A 24,924-nucleotide genomic window follows, 5' to 3' on the forward strand; every position below is an offset into this window, starting at 1 on the left:
CCATCTTCTTTTATACTTTATTAAATATCTGTCAATTATAAATATCAAGGTTTTACATTAATGTCAAGATAGTACATCAAAAATTCATAGAATATGTGACTTTTTCCAAGGGTATTTAATGCTTAATGCATTTGTGTCATTTTTCTTTCCAGAGATATTGACAGGTTTTATTAAGTGTTTGTTAGGGAGATTTCATTTTTATCAAGGGACTATAAAGAGAAGCTGCATGCTAAATCAATTTTTTAAAGCCAGAATATTGTTCATTTTTTTATCTTCAAACACTTATAATCCATAGATTTTATTTAAATTTCTTCTTGGTTTATTTTTGTTTTATGTGAGTGATAGTTCAAGACAGAACTTTAATAAGGATCAAGTATGCTGACTGTAGTGGTTTTTAATTTCCTTAAGCATAGCTACCAGACCCATGCAATATGGTAAATTCTTCAAAATGTCATACTTACATATTTAGCAATATTGCTCTTTTTTATTGAAGCCAAACAAACAATTTTAGATATTAATCTTTCCCAAACATAGTGATTATTTTGTACTCCGTACAATATTACTGTGTCTCACATGGAATGCCTCCTTTTGCTGGAAGAGGGAAGGAGAAGAGTGCGTCCCTGGGTTGCCTGGCTCTGTAGTGCTTCAGGCCTGATTATGAGCCACAGCAATGGTTCATTTCACCATCTTCATATATTTATTGTGCTCAAGAAAGTAAAAATATTAATCACTTTAAAAATCTGGAGAAAATCCGTGTATTTATTGGGAGGTGTGGGCTGAGGGGAGGTAGCGCTTCAGGAGACCCCATCGCCTGCTGCTGCTGGGCCGCCGGTGCCTGAGAGGCCCTCTCAGTGTCGTCTTTCTGACAGTGGCAGGCAGAAGCCTCCCAGGAACCCTCCTCACCCATCCCGTGTGTGTCTGTGTCTCGGAATCTACAGTTACAATTGGTTTGGAAGCTAAAACCAATTGGCTGCAGAGAGTACGTTTTCTGTTTTAATTGTACATTTTTATTTTTAAAGTGCAAGCTAGGAATGTCGTCTAGTGAAAAGGCTATTGCAATCAACAAAACCTTTATAAGCACCACTTTGCTTCATTAAGTGAGGAATGCTCAGTTATCCTTTGTATAACATATGAGCTTAAAGATTTTCATCTAAGGATATTTTAGGAACTTTCCAGTAACTTCAGATTAATAATTTTTGGAAGATGTGTTTTAACTTGGTCTTCAACAGGGAAAAAGGTTTGTTTTTTTTTTTAATACAGTCATTATCTGAGCTTAAATGAAAATTGTTTGAGATAGACATTTGTCTTATCCTTGTTCACTTCTTCAGAATAAGTAAAACCATTTATTTTCAAAATTAAATATTTTTAAATTATGAATATTTTTGATATTTGAATGTCTGAAGATTCTTATAAAACTATTATATAATAGTTTTTAGAGATAGCAGAGATTTTTCTTTTTAGAAACCAAATTTTACTTGGGTAAAGCTGAAGTAGTAGCTGTTTTTGATAAGCCCAGTTTTTGGTTTACAGTAAGTTGCTTTAAAGGCTTTGCCCTGGGAAATATCAAGAACTCTGCGACTGTAATCTACTCTCCCAAGATGCCAGTAGGTGGCGGTAGTGTCATAGTAATGAGAGCTCTGTGGAGAGAAAGTTATTTCCTTTCTCCGTTAGTGTCACATTTTGCTTCAGTGTCACTGTTAAGAGCATGTGTCAGTGGCAGAATCTTTTTTTTAACCAGAATTATGTACAGTGTGTACACCCTATTTCTTAATAAGATAAGAACAACTATTTCTAACAGATTCTGCAAATATTATGTAACCATGCAGCCAAAATGATCTTCAAAATTAATCTGAAGAGTGCAGTGAGACATTTTTTTCTTGAGTTTTTTTTTTTTTTTTTTTTTTTTAATGATTTCATCAGTACTGTGAGCATGGACTTGTATGTTCGGTAAGAAATGTGTATGAATAGCAGGAAGAGAAACATTTTGAAGAGTTAATTTTCCGTCTGTTGATGGAGATTACCCATGTTTGGATAGTTGTGTAGGGTCCAAGGCTACTTAAAGAAATTTGAGAGTTAGAAGACTCTTCAAGTTATTTTTAGATTTAGCATTTCAAGATTTAGCATTCCAGTTTTGAATATTGTCATCTTTTCTGCCATTTAATAAGTCAAACTTCTTAGTGGGGGTTCCAGATTTTTAGACTTAGACATTTAGCATTGGAACTTACTAACTTTCTACAGTTTAATTCTACAGTTTAAATAAATTAAAATACATAAAAATAATAAAAACAACACTTTCCCACTTCCTAGAGTATGAAAACAGGCATGATGTGCAAAGTTCCCAGTTGATCGGGTAATGCGAAGTTTCCTTTTATTGCAAGTGAAAGGAAATTTTAGCGATGGAATTCCTTTTCTTTACACTTTTGAAGTTTTTTTGTGGTATTTCTTGTGATCAAGTTAGTTTTTAGGGGAAAGGTAGTTCTTATATGCCAGTTTATACTTTAGTAAGGAAAGACCTGAACGCTGATGTGGTTAAGTTTAATAATTAAATGGAAAACATTTTTAGGACTCTTAGAACATAACCTTGTATTTCATCTGTTACAAAGAAAAGGGAGTGAGAAGCTTCAATCCTGTAGGATTCTCACCTGTCTTCACCATGTTGGTGACCCTCCCACCCCCCTCACCCCATAGGATTTCCACATGTTCCTGTATCAGCTAGAAAATGCCCCTGGACAGTATATTATTTTATATGTTGACTTACAGTATGCCTGCATTAATTTCATTTTTATCACAGAACACATTTTTAAAAATACGTGAATAGCTAGCTGGGCCTGGTGGCTCACGCCTGTAATCTCAGCACTTTGTGATGCCAAGGCGGGAGGATCACGAGGTCAGGAGTTCGAGAGCAGCTTAGCTAATATGGTGAAACCTCGTCTTTACTAAAAATACAAAAAAAAAAAAAAAAATTAGCTGGGCGTGGTGGCACACGCCTGTAGTTACAGCTACTCGGGAGGCTGAAGCAGGAGAATCCATTGAACCTGCGAGGCGGAGGTTGTAGTGAGCTGAGATTGTGCCACTGCACTGCAGTCTGGGCGACAGAGTGAGACTCCATCTCAAAAAAAAAAAAAAATTATGTGAATATATTTTTATATTTTGACATTTCTTCCAAAGGGTTAAAACTGGGCTAAAAGACTCAAGGGGAGGGTCGGGCACCTGGGAACTAACACTCAATTGGCAGCCTTTTGTAATACATGATTTGCCTAAAATTGCGCACTGAGCACAAGCTTTTGTTTTCCAATTGATTTACGGTTTTAGCTACTTTTACCTCATCCCCTACTGTCCTGCGTAGGGTGCCAGCGAGTACATTACAGTGAGCGATGATAAATTACAGTGCACTTGTGATGCCAATGCGTCAGGAGTGAAAACTGCAGGCTACATGGAGCTTCCTGCATTAACAGTGGTGCGGAGACCCGGCTTCAGCAGGATTTCATTTGTATCTCAGAAATAACCATTTGTTCATTTGATCACTTACTGCAATCTGTCTATCAGACTGTAATTGAAACTGAAGATCAAAATTGTACTGTTAACAGCTTTTAATTTCTTATTTGAGACAAAGTTTTTAAGTGCTTGAAAGGCCTAAGGTGGGGGACATGGTGAAGAGAGAATATGAAATCTATATAATTTTCTCATAAAAGTGAAGTTTTAGTATTTTCACCAAATGTTCTTTTGTCCAGGAAAGAAGTAAAATTCAAATATGCTGATCTGTTTTGTCGTTATCCTATGTGTTTGTGAAGTTATTTTACAGTCTCGTAGACCTGCACTTCTCCTGATTTTCCGTGCTTGATCCGCATTTGCCGTGTATATGATTCATGTGCGAACAACAAGTTGATTCCCATCAAATGACTTAAGTCAGAGAGAAATGAAAGAGCTTTTAACCGATTAGAGTGCCTTTAATTGTTCCTTTTGTTGACATGGGATTTGAACCCTCTCAGAAGGCCTGTGCGGTACATCATGGCATGAGGTGCAGAGTGGGGCCAGGATGGACCTGGCTTGGGCGGCTCCGCGTTTCTGCTTAGATCCAGTGCTTATCGCGTGGGCGTGCCTGCCTTTTGTAAAGTCGGTCCACCTTAAATTGTATTTTGCGCGGTGTCTGTGGGTGCTAGTATCGAAATATGAAGAAGCAGATTTATGGCGGCTGCTGGGCACAACAAATTAAGTTGACAGTAATGTATGAGAGCATAACAGCGCAATGATCCCTCTGTAGCACGGCTGGACGCCGCCTGCTTCATTTGGCTCTTGTTAGGATCTGTTAGGCAGCTAAATAATGAAATTCTGCTGACTGATTTCTGTTTTCCCTTTTTCTCTTTTCACCTCTGCTTTCTAAAACTTCTAATTCCCAGACCCATCCTCATGCCAACAAACTGCCCTTGAAGGATTCTTTCACTTATGAGGACTACAGGTTGGTGTGGGCTGTGTGTGTGCCTATGTATTGGGGGTGGTTTCTAAATGAAGTGGGATCCTGGAAGGGAGGGAAGGGCTTCAGTGAGAAGTGACCTGCTGTGACCATTAAAGCATCCAAACAGAGCTCATCTTTCAGAAGTTATCATGAGCAGCTTGGATAAGTATCGGCATTTTCATAGCCGCGTAGAAATTGCCATTAACCTGTCATGGCAGGGGATTAGCTGAGGTAGCCAAATGCTACTTGAGATTAACATTAGTGTTGGGTGGTCCTATGGATTTTTCTTTTCTTATTTAAAAAAGACTATGTCAGTGTAAAATGGGGACTTTTTTTGAACGGAGAGATTTAATTCACTGCACAGTGTAATAAAAAAGTCACATTTTACATTTCTTACAATTCATAGAGGATTTCTGATCAGAAAGGAGTTTTATGGTTTGCTCTTCAATGAGGCTTAAAATAGGTGCAGAGTCAGCATTTGGGCAAAAGAGGGTTGGGTTAGGGGTGTCGGGGAGTGGGTTTTGTGAGTCATGAAGACCCGGGAAGGGGCCTGAGCCCTGCGCAAAGCCCTCCTTCCGGCTCTGCCTCTTCGGAACAGTCTCCCTTAAACACTCACTCCTGCATTTCCCCTGGCTCTTTAAAACCCTGGGTTTGTTTTTAAATGATGATGAAGGCCAAACATTACCTTTGTTACTTAGGAAAAGACTTTGTACATTTGTAAGAGGTCAAACCTAAATTTTTGGTTATGTTATTTCTTTTTGTACTTGGCTTTTAAATGTTCCAACCTTAAATCACCATTTGTCTTGTTATAGGTGGGCAGTCTCTTCTGTTATGACGAGGCAAAACCAAATTCCCACAGAGGATGGTTCCCGCGTGACCCTGGCTCTGATTCCTTTATGGGATATGTGTAACCACACCAACGGCCTGGTAACGACCTCTTCCCCTGTGTTGTGTTGAATCTGGGAGGCTGTTGTTGCTAAGCTTTGGGAGGGGGGTGTTATTCCACCTACGCATCGTACCCCCCCCCCCCCGCTGCCTCCCTCCAAAAGGAACAAACAAAACCAAACCGGCCACTCCTCCCCACCGCCCTCAAATAGAAGCTGGTATTTTTCTTTTACTGCATTGACTAATACTGAAAACTGGGAGCTTGAATCTTATACCATTTTCAAAAGCCACAGTGAACTACATGTATTTGCTAAGCCATAATTCCAGCCTCAACATTCATTTTCTTTTCTTATTGTACCACAGACTAAACCAAAGTTTCTTTTTACTTATTCTCTTTAAAATGCTCATTTATTGGGGAAAAAATAGTATTTCTCGTTTTCCCTTTTGTGTCTTCTTTTCTTTGCTGACTCTCTGTTTCCAGTTCTGTACTTCTGATTCTTTCTTGTCCCCGGTCCCTTCCCCTGATGGGCTGATGAATCCCTGGCCATGTTTACGAACCTGTGTTTGTTAGTTGCTTTCCCTGGTGCTGTGGGGCGGGAGGAGGGGGCTGGTGCCTTGGGCTCCTCGCCCTTGAATGCAGGAGTCAGCTGGCATCCTCACACCTGGGAAGCCTGGGGAGGAGGAAATTGTATTATTATGGTCGCCCACAGCTGGGAAGAGGAGGAGACAGGCTCTGTTTCTCCACATTCTTCGGATTCCAGGCAGCAGCAGAGGTGAAGCCCTCTGTGCTCTGTGAGAGGGTTGTCTGATAAAGATTTCCTGATACTAGTAGGCAGAAATAGGATACATTTCGGATCATTTTGAAATATCATACTTTATACTAGTATACTGTTTGATTAGGTTTTATGTTCATCTTTTCTCTGTCAGCTTTCCTTGTTATTAGCAGTATTATAAATAGAATAAAGAAATGCTGTGAATGATTGTTTCACATTGAATTCCCCAGAATGGCCAGAACGCACGTAGTGTGCGCCAGACACTGAAGACAGAATATCCTAGTGCTAATTTGGGAAGGTCTAGCAACAAGTACGCTCTTGAATCTTAAAAGTATTTAAATTGTGGCAAGAAAGAATAGTTCCATTTTTATAATTACATTTTTGCCTTAATTTGGATATGCTTAATTTAATTTGTAATAAATACTAAGACATAATAGCATGTTTTATAACTTATTTTCATTAATGAATATAATTTTACATTTTTTGTTTTGTTTTTCTTCAGAGGTATTTTAAATTGACCATAAGCTTGAAATTTAAGAAATCTTCAGGTAGCTTTTAATATCTGACTGTAGTATTTTTCTTTTTCTTTTTTTGAATGAGATCATCTGTTCCCAAACTCAATTGATTATTAGAGTTCTTTTTAATAAAGCAATAATGCTTGGCTTTACTCTAAACAAACAAAAAGAATTAACATAGGAGCCTCTGTAGCAAGGTGAGCAGTGCCCTACCCCCAGCCCCACGGTCCACCTGATGGTGTTGAGGCCGCCGCCAGGCCCCCGTGGTCCCTAGCGAAGCTTCCATCCGTTGGCACCTCATACACTTATCTGCACATTGGTTTTTGTTTGGCTTCCATGTAAATGGAATAAAACAATTCCTTTTCCCCTACCAAATGTTAAAAAAAAAAAGAGGTTAGTTTATCTCAAAATAAAAGAAAGAAATTGAGGACAACCAACGCTGTATTTTCCGTAAAACGACTTACATACTTTTTAACCTACCATAGTCCTGGCAGAAACATTGCTAACCTGTAGAAGGTTTATTCAGGATGCTGGTACTTTGTCTTACAGTGGTTATGTTCCTGACATTCTGCACTCTGCACTCTTGTCGAACTGTTTCCCATTGTAATTATAAGATTTCATGGGAAATTTACTGGAGTGGAATTTAAGAAATTCTATTTTAACACTACAAAGTTGTATATGATACATATTACTGTTAATGTCGTTTTAAAAATAAAGTCTTGAAATCAAGGCTCGGCTTTTAAGAGAAGAGATTTTCTTTTTTGTGTGCGTCTATCCTGACGATCATCTTCTTCTTGTCAGTCTACCCTGACTATCACTCAGGGAGTAGGTAGAATTTGTAACCCAGCAACGCTGTCTGCTTCTAACAATATCCCAAAAACCTGATTACAGTAGTAGAAACAGAAGAATCAAGTCAGTTAACAGTAATTCCAAACCAGTGACAGCAAGGAAATGCTAAAGAAAGTAAGGGGCTGGATGAACACCTAGGCTAGAGATTCTGGTGAATATAAACTAATTTCCTAGCCACTCAGAGAAATAAATGTAGAAGGGGTTATAAGGTGTGGTACTAAGCTGGAAGAAACAAACAACACATCTTTATATCTTGCATGATTTGTTCAAACTTAATGTAAGCAGCAGGTTTCCTTTGTTGAGGATTTTTCGGTTGATATGAGAAGGATACTTATAAGTGACTGATAGACAGTGGTATTAGTTCCCATACAGAGAGTATGTTGGAATAATCAGTCCTTGCATTTGAATCTGCGACTCTACCAGGTGGGATGAAAGGGCAGCTGGAAATTCAAGCACAACGGAGGGAAGTTCTTTTTCAAGGTCCTTCTGTTTGTGTATTGAAAAATAAATCTAAAACATTTATATTTAGATGAGTCTTACAGTCTCAAAAGCCCATTTTTACAATAGCAGACAAGTTTCTCCAAACAACCTGTCCCCCCACACCCTCCATGCACACAGGTCTGACTCACCTCTGGTTCCCTGCTATTCTTCAGACACCAGCAGATTCCTTCGCTCTTGCTGTCGCCTCTGCCTAAGACCCCCCATTCCTGAGGCACTTATGGGACTCACTTATAGACCTCCTACAGCGTGGCTGCCCTGAGCACCCTGTGTGGAATGACTACGCCTCCAGCTCATCCTGCCCTGTCCTGTTGCATTTCCCTCTATTGTTCAGATCCTCTGTTTCTGCCTTTTTGAAAAATTATTGTTGGTTCACCCCCCACCTCCCATTAGAATGGAAGATCCATGAACGTAGGGTGATTTTGGAGGAGGGTCTGTTTTGTTCGTTGCTATATCCCTGTGGTATTTTTTTAATGAATTCATGAGTGGTGAATAAATGAGTGTAAAAGCCCCATGCCTAGGAAAAAAGATCAGAAAGAAATAAACCAAAATGTTAACGTGATTGTGATCTTATTTTTTCTTTGTTTTTAAAAAATATTTTCCAAATTTTATTTGATGAGGCTGTATTACTTTATCCTTCCCCCCCCCGCCATGAAATCAATATAATACATATTTGTTGAAGAAAATTTGAAAAACACAGAAAAGAAAATGTAAATGATCCTCACTCTGTTTCCATCTTAGGGATGTATATCGTGTGTGTGTATATCATGCTCTTCCTCCTACGTTACTTTTAATATGTAAACGAAACTAGAATACAGCTGTGCACCAAGTGTGCCATCCAGTTACCAAGCCAGCCACAGATGTGAGTGGTGTGTGCTGCAGGCAGGTGGTGGCTTTCAGGGAGCAGGGCTCCATGGAGCTGCTGGAGGCTTCCACTCCCTGCTGGGTTCCTCCTCCAGCGTTGCCAACAAACTCCGGCTGCCACCCGCTCCCCTCCCCCGGGCGCACTTGAGACTCCTGTGGGGCTATTCTCAGTTCCACATGCTTTTATATATACGTATATATATAAATTTTTTTCTCCCTGTGTCTCTTTTCCACTAGATGTCCCTATGGGTAGGGACTGAGACTTTTCATGCCATTTTCCAAGTGCCTCGCTTAGGGCCTGGCATAGGATGGCACTCAATATTGTAGAGGGGAGTTAGCTGGCAGTGTGGGAGGCAGGAAGCGGCACGTGGAGCTGGGCGAGGAGGAGGTGGAAGGACTCTGTCCTTGCTTGACATCGGGAGGCTGCCCCTGGACCAGCCCTGGCCCTCCCAACCCCTCCTCTCTTAGTCTGGGCTTCAAGTCAGACCTGGTCAGTGGCTGCAGATTTCTGGGCGTAGGTGGTAATTTCCTGGGGCTCCTGCCAGAAGGCCCCTGCTGAGCAGTGGAGTCCTTACAGCCTTGGAAGGCCCCTCTGCAGGCCCACCACGGGAGGGCTCTGCTCTGAGAGAGTCCTCTAGAAACCTGGCTTCAGGCAAGGGAGGGGCGGGGCCTGTGCTTCGGGCTGCAGTTCTTTGCCTTGAGACACACTTTTGATACCATCCTAGAGGAAGTGTTTGGCAGTGCCACACAAAAAAGATACTCAGCCTCCAAACATTCTGACCCTCCCTGAGAAAGGGCTGCAGACCGGGGCAGGATCCCAGCCTGTTTGCCTGTCAGGGTTGCTGTGGACATGTTAAGCCATTTCTTGAGCGTGACGTTTGCTGAGAGTGGGAAATATCTGTAAAATACCCTAAACACCCATAATCCTTTCTCCACAATCTCCCTAAATTTTCTCTTCCTTCCCCTAACTTCCCTCCTGTTTGTGCTGCTGGCAGGTCCCTGTGTACCTGTACTGCCAGCACCCTGGGAGTGCCTGGACTCCCTCCTGGGAGTTCATGATACGGGCAGCTTCTCATTCCACTTTGTTGTCAAGGTGATGTTTTGGGGTCAGAAAAGTACATCCAGTGTTGGGGAAGAACTTCATGGAGTTGATTTTAATTCAGTTGAAGTGTTTAAAATGTTCTGCGAGTGAAATGTTCTAGAGTACTTGGCTTCATTTATTTCTCATTGCTGCATATTTCTCACTGGTCTTTGCAGATCAGAAGCATGAAGGACTCTTATACATATGGTTAATAAACCATATTTATTCTTGGGATATTGAGTTTAAAGATTAGTGTTACATGGCCTTCCATCCCAAAATGCCATTCCCTAGACTCAGAAGTCATCTTTTGAATCCAAGCTCTTGATGCCTTATTAGCAAGGAGCACTTGTAGCTGCTGTGAACCTTTGATTCTCCAGGATAAAATGAGTAGGTCAAAAAGTAATCAGTGACCATCGACAGACAACCTAAGAGATTGGGCGCTGCTCTGAAAGACAGGACTCTGAGAAGGAGCTTTTAATAGAAGCTGGAGACCCTTTCCTTTCCCCTGGGGGTTCATGCATCACGTGAATATTCTCAAAGGCCACTTCAGGTTTTAGGTTCTGTGTGCTGAGCACTTGGGACACAGAGATCAACAAGGGGCTCTGGCTTCCAAGTCCGACCGATGGGGAGGCAGGTGCACAGATAACGTCACTTGGGCTGGAGGGCATAAGGACTGGGCTGTGGGAGTGCACAGAAGGGCGGGGTAAGGAGGGGCTTCCCCAAGAAGCCAGGCCACAACAGGAGGAGAAGGTAGTGTCAGGCAGGAGGGAACTGGGACGGCAGGTGGGTGACAGTTCCTGAAGCTGGAGGGAAGCGTGAGCCGCCTCCTTATTCGGCCGTGCTTGGGAACTTGGGGTTTATTCTGAAGGCAGAGCGGAATCATAGGAAGATTTTGAACAGGAGAGTGACATGGTACAATTATCAACTCCAGAAGGACAGTATTGGGTTTTGAGACTAGGTTCCAAGAGTTGGAAGGTTTTTGCAAATAACAAGCTAGGTGAGAAGGAATAAGGACTGTAGCCACGCAGAGGAATGAGGAAGAAAGTCCAAACAGTATTTACAAGACGAAATGCTGACCAGGTGAGATGCGAGGGTTTCCTTGTAACTTGTATCCTGAGGCCATGACATTGGCTGACCTTCACTAAGACAGGAGAGCTTAGAAGGAGACGCAGGTTTGGGGTATAGTGAGAGGATTTTCTATATTTATTTCTAATGGACTTAGAAACTCTCACATTGTATTTCTCAGCAGAAAGAGAGGGAATAAAAAACAACAAAGTTATTTTATTTTGCCTTTGCATGCTTGAAAGTTAATTTCTTTAATTCAGAGCATATATCCATAATTCAGAAATAGAGCTTTTCTTTTCCCTGATTCTTTATCCAATGGAACACCCACTTGGGTTTCTTAATGGCCAAACATTAGATAAAGATAATACTTGCAAATGAATGAGAGTTGTGCAGATCATCAGTGAACAGAAAGGAAGCTTAGGTGCACCTGTGGGAGGCGTGGCCTGTGGGCTCACTGCCCTCACTGCCACCAGGGAGGCCCAGAGGCGATTATGTTTTGTTGAGTCCAGCAAGTGACAATCTGTACAGTCTCTTTATCTAACTGTACTTCCTTTATTTCAGGTATGTAATTTTCCATAATCATCTCTGATATAACTAGAGTTAACCTCAGTGCTCAAGCTGTTCTTTGCCCCATTTTCCAAAGCATTCAGATGCACCCTTTTGAGTACCTTTGGATCCCCTTTTTCCTCTGATTGCCGGAAACAAGCTCATAGATTAAGTGAGATGTACGTGTGTTTGCCTCACCATCATTTCCTTCCTCCCCCGCCCGGGCTAGATCACTACTGGTTACAACCTGGAAGATGACCGCTGTGAGTGTGTGGCTCTGCAGGATTTTCGGGCTGGAGAGCAGGTGGGTCTTGTGGCATCTCACAAAATGTGAGCCAGCCAGTGGGCACTAAGTTAACACTGTGTTGGTAATCTTAAAAAGGAACTTAACTTAGGGGAAAAAATGTGGAATTCACGTTGAGGATTGTTTTTCTGGAACACATCTTGAGACCTGAACCCGTAGTACACATATTCACTTGTGCTTTACTCACTTCTTGTGCTTTGCATTGTGTTTTGGGTCCACAGAGAAAAAGATTTAAACACAGTTACTTGCACAATTGGCCTAATATTTGTAAATATTTGTAACACTGTTAACTGAAAATAAAGTATGTTATGACACTAAAACAATTTTTAACATTTCACAAACTGTGTTGCCTTTATTTTTTCTACTGATTAGAACTTTCTTTATGAGAGTAAGGGGCAAAAGCAGGGGAATCTGTTGTCTTATACTTTCATTTTAATCTCTGATTTTTTAATCTAGTAGTTTGGGTGGGAGGAGGGGTAAGCCTTTGGGTGAGTTTGAAAATACGTGTCTATAAATTCCTACATTCTATCAGTCTACACCCAAGCAGACAGTACAGTCATGGAACTCACATCCATAATTGACATTCCAGTTGAGACAATGAAAAATACTTGTCTAACAAAGTACTGATCTGTTCCTTCTTCAGAAGAGTTTATAAACCCACCTGCTAGGTGCAGGATTAATTGCCACAGGATCTAGAAATAAGTTTCTGAAAGATACTGCTTTACAGTTCCAGAAAAGACCCTGCTGTATTAAAAGGACAGGAAGAACTTGGTGAATTTTAAAATGCAATCTTATAGTAATAGCCTTGCTATCCTTTGGAAGGAGAAGAGGATTATAATAGAGGCCTGGTGACCCCAGGGCACCTGGGGTCCTTTGAGTACTAGTAAGGCCTTTGCTGGTACTTTCTCCTGGCTTCTCCTCTCCTCTCCACGCGGTGGTGGAAGTCGGTGCTTGGTCTCAGGCAGTTTGGAAAGTTGGGAAAATTGCACAGCTTCACCCTTGCAACCTATACCAAACAGGTGTATCAATGCTTTCAGTGTCTAAATGTAAAGTAGCACTAAGCCTCTACCCTACTCTGCGTTAAGAATACATGCCAAGTTTGTCTAATGCCCTTTTCTTTTTTCTTTACTGCATCTCAGATTTACATTTTTTATGGCACTCGATCCAATGCAGAGTTTGTGATCCACAGTGGTTTTTTCTTTGACAATAACTCACACGACAGAGTGAAAATAAAGCTTGGAGTGAGTAAAAGTGACAGACTCTACGCCATGAAGGCTGAGGTCTTGGCTCGTGCCGGCATCCCCACGTACGTAGAAAAACGTCGGTTGGCCCTTTCCTGCAGTGCTTGAACTATTTCCGGTTGCATAGTGTTTAATTGGTGTGTTAATAAACCTTCTCTCCAGTAGTTTGTCTTAATTCGTTTATCCCTGTGGCACAGAAAATTTAAGCCATGGCGACGCTTGGTGACTTACCAGCGTTTTCAGATAAACATAATTGTGTCGTTGGGCGCATTCACAGTCAGTTCTGGGGGATATGGCCTGAAATCCTCATTAAGTTAAATAAGTACTTTCGTATCATTCATGTCTTTCACCTTGAAAAGGTTAATGGCCTGGATCAATTTGTTTCATTTAATTCTTTGCTACCATTAGTTTCTGTAATGAAGTCATGATCCTCAGTGATTTCAAGAATTTCTAGTTAAATTCTTTAAGATTTTCTTGCGTTTGAGGCGTAAAATGATAAGACAGGAATTAGGATTCATTAATTCTCCAGGGAATGGAGGAACCATTCTTAATGAAAATGGATTATCCAGACCTTTTTTTATTGAACTTGTCAATATTTGATTAACGATTAAAGTGTAAACTCAACATAAATTATTGTTAACACTTTTTAAAAACCATGTGTATGTTTAATTTTTTGAATGTGTTGCGTGCAACCTGAGATTACAGCTGTTAGGCTCTAGGAAAAGCTTGTGAGGATGGACTCCAATTCTGGATGTCCACTTGCCTCTGCCCCAGCCTGTGGCCTTTTGCAGGGGCTGAAAATCGTGCTTACAGTTCAGATGAGGAGCTGGAATGACCCATTCCAGCTCAGCTCTCCTTGAGGACAACCACACGTACTGTAGACTTAAGGGATCTCAGTTTGGAGCAAGTGGGTAACCGCAGCAGGGTGACTTATCTTGCTTTCTGCTTTTATCAGTTCCAGCGTTTTTGCATTGCATTTTACGGAGCCGCCCATCTCTGCTCAGCTTTTGGCTTTTCTCCGAGTATTCTGCATGACTGAAGGTAAGTCATTTCAGGAAAAAAGAGATGTTGACTTTTTTCTTCTTAAATCATGAAAGTGTAAAGCATAGGGATTCGGATTAAAGGTAAAGTGGATTAAAACTACAATACTTTTGGGAAGAGACAAGATGGCAATACTGGAGAAAGAAGAAATTGATTTGTTTTATGCTAGAAATGTTTTATTAAATCCTCGATGTGTTGTCAGTATTAATTTGTAATACACAAATAATTCTCAACTGCATTTGAAGAAAACTTAAAACATCTTCGATGGGGTAAATATATCAAAATTCTACATTTGTTGCCTGACAGAGCCTCATTTCACTCACAGGGCACTAGTCTTTTTCACTTCCATAGAGCAGTTCAGGATCAGTTGATGCTGTGATGTTGTGTAGTCAGCTGTGGCATACGTGGACCGTAGGACTTTATTTGTTAACCTACTCTGCATTCTAAATCTGAAATTGCCAGCAAGCATTTTAATGCCAAGCATCCTGTTAGAGTAAATAACATTGCAAACAGAATCTGTGTAGAACACAAAATGTTCCTGGCTACAGCCTCTTATTTCAGGCCCAGAAAGAGTTAAGTATATGTATTGAGCATCTACTTTTATATTTGCTTAGAACAAGTCATTTGGGGTCTCTTATACTGAGCTTTGACCTCTCGTGGTTGTGTTTTTATTTTTCATCCTAAAATGTGTCTTACAAATTTCCTGGTCCTGAGGTTTAATTTTTAAGAGTGTGTGTGTGTGTGTGTGTGTGTGTGTGTGTGTGTGTTTTGCTGTTGTTAACTACCTTAAATCCTGTACAGAACAGACTGAGTAGGAATGAGTAAATAAATGTTTGACTGAGTAAACAGATGAACAAGTGTTCTGGAAGGAAGCTGCCCAAGCACTTCCTTGGTCGGAGGAAGCAGTCGTGGCCCGTGTGGGGGAAGCTGCTGTGCTTGGCAGTCACTGGCTTTGATTTTAATGTCTGGATCCAGGGAGCAGTGCAGCACAAGTCCAGGGCTTGATGTCACGCTGGAGGCAGAAAAAACCTAGTCCCAAAACGAGAGACAGTTCACACACCAACTGCAGAACCCAAGCTGAGATACAGTCATTGTTCTCATAAGCAACCCTGTCACTAGATTTAGTTACTCAAGTGGGAGCTTTTGGTGCTTTTTGTACTTGGGTGATGGCTCATCAATTCAATTTAATGAACATGAGTTAAGGGGTTAACTGTGAGCTTTTCTTGCATATATATGGATACAGAATTGAATGTTGCAGTTCATATACTCAAGGAATTTATCATTAAGAGAGGTGATGGTGATGATATTCCTAGCATTTGTGAAGCATTCACTGTGTGCCAGGTATGATGCTAAATGTGGTGCATGCTTAATTTTAATCCCATCAGCCTTGATTGATAAGTGCTCCCATTTTACTGATGTAGAGATTCCACTTCAAAGAGGATAAGTATTAGCTGGGCATAGTAGCACGTGCCTCTAGTCCCAGCTACTCAGGAGGCTGAGGTAGGAGGATTGTTTGAGCCTGGGAGGTGAAGGCTGCAGTAAGCCAACCCCAGCCTGGGTGACAGAGTGAGACCCGGTTGGGTGGGGAGTAGGGGAAGAGTATAAAGTCGGCTGGATGCTGTGGCTCGTGCCTGTAATCCCAGCACTTTGGGAAGTTGGAGGATTGATTGAGCTTGGGAGATTGAGGCTGCAGTGAGCCGTGATCTTGCTACTGCACCCCAGCTTGGCCAACAGAGCAAGACCCTGTCTAAAACAAACAAACAAACAACCCAAAGAGGATAAGTAACTTGGCCGAGGTTGCTCAGTAAGCAAGTGATGACCCTGACTTAGAACCCAGCTCTGTTAACTCCAGAGCCCATGTGCAGGACATCCCATGTTGCTCCTGCTGGTTCACAGATGACATAGTACATGGAAAAAAGTCTTAGTGCGCTAGGGGTCTGGAGGAAACGGCATTCGAGTTAAACCCTGGAGCTCAGCCACGGTTTGGACAAGGTAGAGCAGGAGGGGAGGGGTATGACTGAAGACCTTTAGCAGAGGGAGGAGCTTGAGCAGGAGCTAGAGAGAGAGGGTGGAGGGCACTGGGCGCTGTACTCTCTGGGGTGAGCACAGGTTGTGGTGGCCAGAATGAGGTGCAGGGATAATCTGCAGGCCCTGTGTGCTGAAGGAAAGCTCAGGGGGGCATCTGCTGCAGGAGCTCCCGGTCAGCTCCTGCGCTCCAGGCAGGCCACGTGCTACATTGTCTTACTCCCCTTTTTGTAGGATTTATTTCTCCAGGAATGTGAAACGAGTCCAGTTTCACTTTTAAAAAGTAGCGGAGAGAAAGCTCTGTTGCACACCTGCAGCTTCCATCATTGCAGAGTGCAACTTGGGCAGATTGAGGAAGGAGATGAGGGAAGGAAACAGTAACCTTCGTATTGGGGGCCTTTGAAAAGAACTTTCAACCACTAAGAAAGCTTAAAAAAACAGAACTTCCATGTTGTATACAAAGAATATAAAATGAAGACTCAAAACTAAAAATCCTGAATTTTATCATGATCTTTACTAACAAATACAAGTTAATAAACTTTTTTGAACATTAGCCTGTTTTCTTAAAACTGCTTGAATCCTTTTAGGTCTGTTGATTCTCTTTAGTTTCTCTCTAGTCATAGACAGTTTGTCATGTCAAGACAATTGCTGGATCTTTGAATTACTCTAACTAATACTAATAAAAGTTTGGTTTGCTGGCAGCCGCAGTTCTTCAGTTTGAATTGTAAATAGTGACAGCTGTGGGGCATTTTGCTCTGAAAGAGACACTGTCTCCTAATCACATAAGAAGCATGGGTCTGTTTCTTCAGCATGAATAGGATCGGCTTGTTTTGGTTTTGGAGATAATGTGCCGGGAGATAAAATGCTAAGAGCAGTTGCTGAATTCTTTCCTCTCCTTAAATATATTTGGAGATAATTGATATGTTCACTTGTGTGTATTTGTAATTCCTATTTAAATTCCTGACAAGTGAGAGAGATGGGCATATTTTTCATTAACTAAGATTTTTTTTTTTTTTTTGAGACAGGGTCTCACTCAGTTGCCCAGGCTGGAGTGCAGTGGCGCGATCGCAGCTCACTGCAGTCTTCACCTCCTGGGTTCAGGTCATCCATGCACCTCAGCCTCTTGAGTAGCTGGGACTACAGGCATGTGCCACCACACCTGGTTAATTTTGTATTTTTTGTAGAGATGGGGTTTTGCCACATTGCCCAGGTTGGTCTCAAATGCCTGGGCTCAAGTGATCCACCTGCCTTGACTTCCCAAAATGCTGGGATTACAGGCGTGAGCCACCGCACCCGGCCCATTAACTAAGATGTTGATAGTGCTCCTTATGGTAGCACTGTTTGATTTAGGCTCTTACTTCTTTCAGTTTGTGGCTTGTTACAAAAATGGCTTAAATAGCTTGGTCAGGTTACCTACTAGAATAAGTGCCAATCAGATTTACAGTTACGGGCTTGCGGGATTGTTGTGGCTCTTGTTCCTTTCACTGTTTACATCGTTTACCTAAATGTCTTTTTTGACTCCGTGTGACTGAGCTCATGGCTAGCAAAAAGGGTATTGTCAAAATAAGGGGTAGGGGTACATGGCTGTAGATTGTCTTTAAAAAGTATCTTGTGAAACTGTCTAAAGGCTCTCAGTGTCCCTCATAGAAACAGTGAAAAATGGAGTGCTACCAAGGCTTGATCTGGATTCCAAATGAAGAAAGCCTGACCTGGTGTTGCTCCCCAAAACTTAGCTCTGCTCTGCTTTGGAGAGTCTAGGAGTGTCCTGGCCCACTGCACAGGGACAGCTTTTACCGTGGGAAAATGACATTGTTGGAAACAGTATTTTCTAAGGTGGATTGCCTATTCAAATGAGAAGGAGTGCTATGTTTTCCTCCTAACAGATTGCCATTTGTATTTCTTGTAGAAGAACTGAAAGAACACTTGCTGGGAGACAGCGCTATTGATAGAATCTTCACCTTGGGGAACTCGGAATTTCCTGTTAGCTGGGACAACGAGGTCAAACTTTGGACGTTTCTTGAAGATAGAGCCTCACTTCTTTTAAAAACATATAAAACAACTATTGAGGTAATTACACTAAATAAATGAGGATTTGAAATGGGGCTTGGTGCGGTGGCTCACGCTTGTAATCCCAGCACTTTGGGAGGCCGAGGGGGGCGGATCATGAGGTCAGTAATTCAAGACCAGCCTGGCCAACATGGTAAAACCCCGTCTCTACTAAAAATACAGAAATTAGCTGGGCATGGTCTGTAATTCCAGCTACTCGGGAGGCTGAGGCAGGAGAATCGCTTGAACCTGGGAGGCGGAGGTTGCAGTGAGCCGAGATCTCGCCACTGCACTCCAGCCTGGGCAACAGAGCAAGACTCCGTCTCAAAAAAAAAAAAAAAAAAGTTTAATGAAAGATTTCTTGTTAATTCTAAACTACTGTAATAGTTTAGCAAAATGATTGCATTTGAAATTTTCCATTCATTTAACCAAAAAAATCATATTTAGGCATTGTTTATTAGAAGATATTTTTTAAATTATTTAATACTTTTTATAATTTCTAATTCACGTGATTTCACAAACATGTTTTCATTTTATGCTTTTTAAGTCCACTACTGAGCCGCTAACTTGAAATACCTCTTTCTCATTCATTCGATCCTTCACTGATGCCATTCACCCACATGCTGTCCTGGGGCTACATCAGTGCCCAAGATAGACAGGGTGATTTTTAAATCAGTGAAGTTCCCTGGCAGATGGGGTAGCCCTGTTTGATTTAGGCTGTTCTTTCTTGTTTTGTAACATTTCCATTGAGATATAATTTACATACAATAAAAGGCACACTCTGAAGCGTACATTTTGATGTGTCTGGTCATGCGACCACCTGCCCAGTCAAGTGTTAGAACCTCCCATCACCCCAAAAAGTTTCCTCATGTCCCCATCCCCATCCCCAGCCGTTGTGCCCTCTGTCTCTATAGTTTTGCTGGTTTAGACTTCTTGTAATTAATTTTGCTCTTTTTTGTTTTCCAGGAAGATAAATCCGTCTTGAAAAACCAGGATCTTTCTGTTCGTGCAAAAATGGCCATCAAATTGCGCTTAGGTGAGAAAGAGATTTTGGAAAAAGCAGTAAAGAGTGCAGCTGTCAACCGGGAATACTACCGCCAACAGATGGAGGAAAAGGCTCCGCTTCCCAAATATGAAGAGAGTAACCTTGGGCTGTTGGAGAGCAGCGTGGGGGACTCGAGGCTCCCCCTGGTCTTGAGAAACCTCGAGGAGGAGGCTGGAGTGCAGGATGCCTTGAACATCAGAGAGGCAATCAGCAAAGCAAAGGCCACAGAAAACGGGCTTGTAAACGGTGAAAACTCTATCCCTAATGGGACCAGGTCTGAAAATGAAAATCTCAATCAAGAAGAAAGTAAAAGAGCAGTTGAAGATGCCAAAGGATCTTCTTCAGACAGCACTGCTGAAGTTAAGAAGTAGCTCGAGGTGAAGCTGGATGGGGGATCCAGTGGAGCAGGAGTTGACGGACGGTCTGTTCACATCGCTGTTTCCTTGTTAACATTTTTCTTTCTGCAGAGAGGAAGATATGTTTTTGCTGCTTTATATAAAAATGGTTTTTTTAAGTTATTTTAAAAATCTAGCTTCCCTTTTTGATTAAGATTGCCATCTTGCTTTTAGGCAAAACAAACCAGTTAACAACCACAAAAAAGGGAGAAGAGGTGCCTGTGGGAGATTTTGCAGACCTATTGTGGGCATAGGTATTTTCTTCCTGGGGAAGAATTCAGTTCCTGTCTCAGCTGTACTTTTGTGGGCTTGTCATCTTGACGACCAGAATGAAAGTTTGCTTTGCCTCCTGCCAGCCAGAGCTGGTAGCGGGACTTGGGGATTCAGCGTGAAGGTGGGGAAGTTGCACAGCAGTAAACAGAATTGAAGTTGAGAAACTTTAGAATCTGGGCAAAATGTTTGGTTTTTCTCCTTAAAAAAAAAAGTAACACCCCATTACCAAAAGAAAAGGTAAGGTGGCAACCTTATTTTTAATAGTTTGAAATGTTGATGATAATCCTAATTATATAAAAAAATATATATATAAACACACATATATATATAGTGATTTCTAAAGATTTGTTTACTTTTGTGTTTTGTTTTACTGTACTAAGAACTTGTCCTTTCTCCTTGAATCAAAGTAGGACATGCATCATCCTCCTAATTTTAAATGTTGGCTCTGATTTTAAAGTGGTGCATTTGATTCCAGCCTTGGTAATGGAGAGTTTGCAAACACACAGCGGCCCACAGCTTCACGTGGTGGTGTGCAGTGTGAGGCAGCTCCTTGGCTTTCCTGGTTTTCACAACAAGCTAGAGATTTTCAAAGCGACACTTTTGAGTAAAAACCCTTATTAAAAGAAAAACATGATTAATATTTTTGTCTATTCCATTTTTTGGAGTGGGACAGGCCCTGTGAGTTTAGCTTTTACACAAACCATCTTACTGCCCAAGCATTGTTTGAACCTTGACCTCCTGCCCTGGGCTTTGCTAACCTGGGGGCTACTGAGGCACAGCCGTGGGGCCCAGAGGCCTGCAGGAGCCCCCGCATCAGCCTGCCCATCTATGCAGGCAGCGGGAACTCAAGAAAAGGAGTCCTTAGGATTTAGGGGAAGGAAAAGGTTAGGACTGTGTCCTTGGGGTGGGAGAGGGATCTGTCTCCTTCTGCCACCAGTTTTCAGGTTTACTGATAACCAGTTTTTCTTTACCACAAATTTTCACATTGTCTCTGATGTCGTAAGTACACCGCTGATTTTGAAAACGTGAATTATTCCCCCAACTGTTTGATAAATGCTGCTGCAACACAGGTCGTCTTAAGGATGCTCTGGGAGTTTCTCTTGGGGAAGACATAGCTCTGCAGATCAATTGCCTAATCCCCCCGACAGTTGAGATAAATTTAACTCTTTAAGGCATTGCTTGCGTTGCTCAGTAGGTTAATTTACCTGCTGCACTGGGCGCTGGACTCAAGCTTCATGTCTGCGTGAGGCTGGAACATTTCCTGGCGTTGACGCCTGTACCTTTCCTAGCTTGTTGATGTATACCAGGAGGAAGCTTGTGATTGCCACCTCTCGTATCAGCCTTACACCTGAGATCCCTTACCAAAAATATTAAATAGTCTGTAAAGCTTAGTGTTAATTTCTAAAAGGCAATAGCTTTGTAGTACTTGAGTTTTCTACTCTAGAAGCCCAAGAGCCTTCTAGAACTTTGATGACCAATTTGTCCATAGAATTATCTTCTTATAGGATTAAAAGTTTTCAAGCCTAATAATAAAAAGTCTTTTTTGAAAACATATACACAGTTCAAAGATAAAATAACATCATGAGACAGCTGGGTTTTCAAACTATTCCCTGGCAAAGTTCGAGTTCCCATGGAGCTGGGATAGCGCCAGACTGGAGTTGGGATCCCAAGCTCCTGTTCCAGCGCCACCTTTAATGGGTGTTGTGATGTCGGTTCCTGGGACCCAGTTTCTTCATTTACTTGTGAAAAGAATGGTACTAAATTGTCCAAAGTCCCTGCTTAAGATTAAGAACTGTTTTTTCTGTCATTTCTCCATTGACAGACTTGGTTGTTAAGGTTATTGGATCAAAAAGAGATGAAGTATGCTTCCAGTTGGGAACAGCCTCTGCATGACATAATGGCACCCACAAGAACGGAACTGTTTTGATGTCAGAAGACAGTATCTATTGAACAGCATTACTTTCCTGAGTTGGGTAGGATTGCCCTAAAATGACTCGCAAAGGCAGGCGAGACCACAGCACACATTAGTCATCCTCGTTGCCCCGCTGCGGTTCGGCAGCTCTAGTGCTGCCTGCACAGACACTTGGAGCTACAACTTAAGCATTTGAAAATTGAGGGAAAGTGATTAAATTGGCATTGAAGAACCCTCATTGCCATCTGTCATGAAAATAGACCTTTCTCTCAAATCATTTTAAAGTTTACTTTCTTCTGAATGCTTTTGGATAAGAGGCTGTTCAGGCTAGTTACTGGAAACATGCCAGGCTCTGCTTCTGTTTCATTAGCTCTATGTGTTATTTGTGTAAATAGTTAGGAATTAGATTTCACCGGCCTAGAAAAACTTCCCTGTTTTTCATGTAAACTGGCAATTGATAGGTGGTTTTTCCCCAGTGGTTTCTAGAATAGGCTAAGAGATGTATGTAATTTTTTTTGAGAGATGGGGTAAGACATTAAAAATAGTTCCAGGTTCCCAATACACAGGGTTATGCTAAATTAAACCTCCACTTAAAAATGAGGGAATCAATTTTCTGTAAATCATCAGTTATATTTTCTTTTTTCTTTTCCTTTAAGACGGAGTTTCACTCTGTCTCCCAGGCTGAAGTGCAGTGGCACCATGTCAGCTCACTGCAACCTCTATCTCCTGGGTTCAAGCAATTCTCCTGCCTCAGCCTCCCGAGTAGCTAGGATTACAGGTGCCCACCACCACACCTGGCCAATTTTTTTATTTTTTAGTAGAGATGGAGTTTCACCATGTTGGCCAGACTGGTCTCGATCTCCTGACCTCAGGTGATCAGCCTGCCTCTGCCTCCCAAAGTGCTGGGAATACAGGTGTGAGCCACCGCACCCGGCCACCGGTTTAGATTTCCTTGGTGATTAATACGTACGTTGTAGGAGCAAAAGAATAAAGCCAGTCCAATGAAAGTGCATGTGACTTGAGCTCAGAACCGAAATGGCACTGACTGTGAAGAAAATAGGGAATGATAGTGGTAGTTGGTTTGGAGGGTACTTTGCAGAGAGCCCAGATGTGACAGTGTTGACAGTAACCCTAGCTGAAGTGAGCAGCTGCTTCTGCACCGTGCTCGTGTTGTTATTGATCTGGCAAAACAAATGCGAGTAATGCGGGAGAGCTAACCTGACTCAGGAAGTTGACTCATTTTTATTTAAATGTCAATTTGAGGTGGGTGTAGGGTAGGATCCAGTAATGTCATTAAGGGTCACCCTACTATTTTAATCAGCAGCCCCTTATCTAATGTATTCCTAAAATTCTGTATGTAAATTGAATTTGAATAACTTGAATTGTATTTAAATGCACTGGCAAATTTGTTATTTAAATGAAGCTGCCCTGCTGGTCCTGGGTGTACTTGGGCTGGAGAGAGGAAGTCTTAGCAGGGACATGATCTTCCTGTCTTCACAGATTTGAAGAGCTGTCGCCTGAAGGAGGGGTGAGACTCATTCTGGGTCTGCAAAAGGCACAGCTAGGGCCAGGGGTTGGGTGGCAGAATTCAGCCAAGGGAGAGAGCACTCCCTAACGCCTGCTGTGAGAGGGCACGTGCCTGCTGCTCTGGAGGTGAGCAGGCGCAGCCATCGGGGTGTCTGGACCACTCGGACCTGGTTCCAGGCATGGGATCCTGGGCCAGTTGTTAGGAGCTTCTGTCACCTCCTTCAGGGAGCCTCACACTCTCCACCTCAGCAGTGCTGGGTGCGTTGAAAAGCTGCGTGCTGTGCCTGTACATGTTAAACAGCCATTGAATGTTTGTGATGACCATCTTCTAAGCCGGAGCCACTCCCAGGAAGCAGGAGATGTTCCTGAGACTGGGGATAGCAAAATCATCCATGCTGTGCCAGCAAGCAGCGTGCGTCATCTGTCCGTTGATTTGGGAACCTCAGCCCTGGACTTAGCAACAGTTGTGTTCTTAGTGGAATACAGATTCTGTGGGTAATTCAGAGACTCAAGAAGCCCTGCCCTTGAGGCACTGAGGCAGACATCTGAACGGTAGGCGTGGCAGAGCGTACCAGGCTGCGTGAGCGGGTGGACACACGCTTTGGCGCTGGAGATGGTGGCACGTGGCTGGGCTTAGGGCTCCATTTGTGAGATATGGAGGTGGGGTGAGCCCTTGAGGGTAAGGAGGGAGGCAGGGAAGAGCCAGCCATGCACAGGAGGGGCTGAGAAGTTCAAGCTTCTCGGGGAGAGTCCTGCGAAGATGCTGGTCACTGGTTCCTGACCGCAGTGCTGGCGCCCCGGGGCCTGCAGGGAGAGCACGCGTGCAGTTGTGCAGCTCTCGGAATGGATGGACTTCAGGAGGGCGCCTCCTGGTGATTGCCGCTCCCTTCACAGATGCCACCCTTGGTAGATCCCTTAGAAACAAGGTGAAAGGACTGAGAAGTCCCTGTGTGGACTCAGTAGCAGTTTATGGAGTTGGGAACCTTAACTCAGGTCATCACACCACTGTCCATCAGCTCTTGGTCTTTAACAGCCTCTTGATACCCTCTCACTTCTGGGCAGCTTTTCTTGGCCCAAACGCAGGCGTATCTGTGCACGCACATGTGTGTCACCTATTTCTATGTAAACCTACTTGGTATATTTGAGCACATACATACACACATACGAATACATATATACGTGTGTGTATAGAAAACTTTCCCCAAACTCATATTCTTCCTTTTCAGGCAACAGAGAAGCTCCTCAACGTGGGTTAGGCCAAACTTGACATGAAGGTGAACGTGGAAGTGCTGGTGCTGGTGAGGCCCTGTGTGTCCCCACCTGGCTGTTTGAATTCCTAGAGTCTCGTACAGCACGTGGTGCAGAGTGCGGGCTCTGGGGAGGCTTCCAGACTGACCGAACAATCATAACCAAGTGGGAGGCCCGCGCGCCTCCGAGGTCCCAGGGTGGTTTTAAAATCACACTCCTTTCTTCTCTCTCCATTCCCTCGCCCTCCTGCTTCCTGTGTCTGCCGCTTGTACCTGACTCCTCAAGAGTGTTAGAAAAGGATCAAGTTGTGGCTTGAACCTCAACCATCCTCCTCCATT

General features: G+C 42.6%; 1 protein-coding gene across 3 annotated transcripts in view; it reads left to right on the plus strand.

Moving 5' to 3' along the window:
• SETD3 (SET domain containing 3, actin N3(tau)-histidine methyltransferase) overlaps positions 1-21,824 on the plus strand; it is an 85,365-nt gene extending 63,541 nt beyond the window's left edge. The window contains exons 7-14 of one of the 3 annotated variants that reach the window (XR_004244557.2): positions 4,398-4,456; positions 5,266-5,380; positions 11,759-11,833; positions 12,973-13,139; positions 14,030-14,115; positions 18,047-18,207; positions 19,153-19,652; positions 21,722-21,824. Coding sequence is in view for 1 of the 3 variants with exons in the window: in XM_032134824.2 (XP_031990715.1) it covers positions 4,398-4,456; positions 5,266-5,380; positions 11,759-11,833; positions 12,973-13,139; positions 14,030-14,115; positions 18,047-18,207; positions 19,153-19,602 (1,113 nt within the window). In the remaining 2 variants the exon portion in view is untranslated. Of the gene's footprint in view, positions 1-4,397; positions 4,457-5,265; positions 5,381-11,758; positions 11,834-12,972; positions 13,140-14,029; positions 14,116-18,046; positions 18,208-19,152; positions 21,687-21,721 lie in introns of those variants that run through there. The other 2 variants (XR_004244556.2, XM_032134824.2) reach the window with 2 other exon arrangements.
• The last annotated feature ends 3,100 nt before the right edge of the window (positions 21,825-24,924 follow it).

This window comes from Hylobates moloch, unplaced genomic scaffold, assembly GCF_009828535.3.
Source record: "Hylobates moloch isolate HMO894 unplaced genomic scaffold, HMol_V3 SCAFFOLD_16, whole genome shotgun sequence".
Taxonomy (NCBI): Eukaryota; Metazoa; Chordata; class Mammalia; order Primates; family Hylobatidae; genus Hylobates; species Hylobates moloch.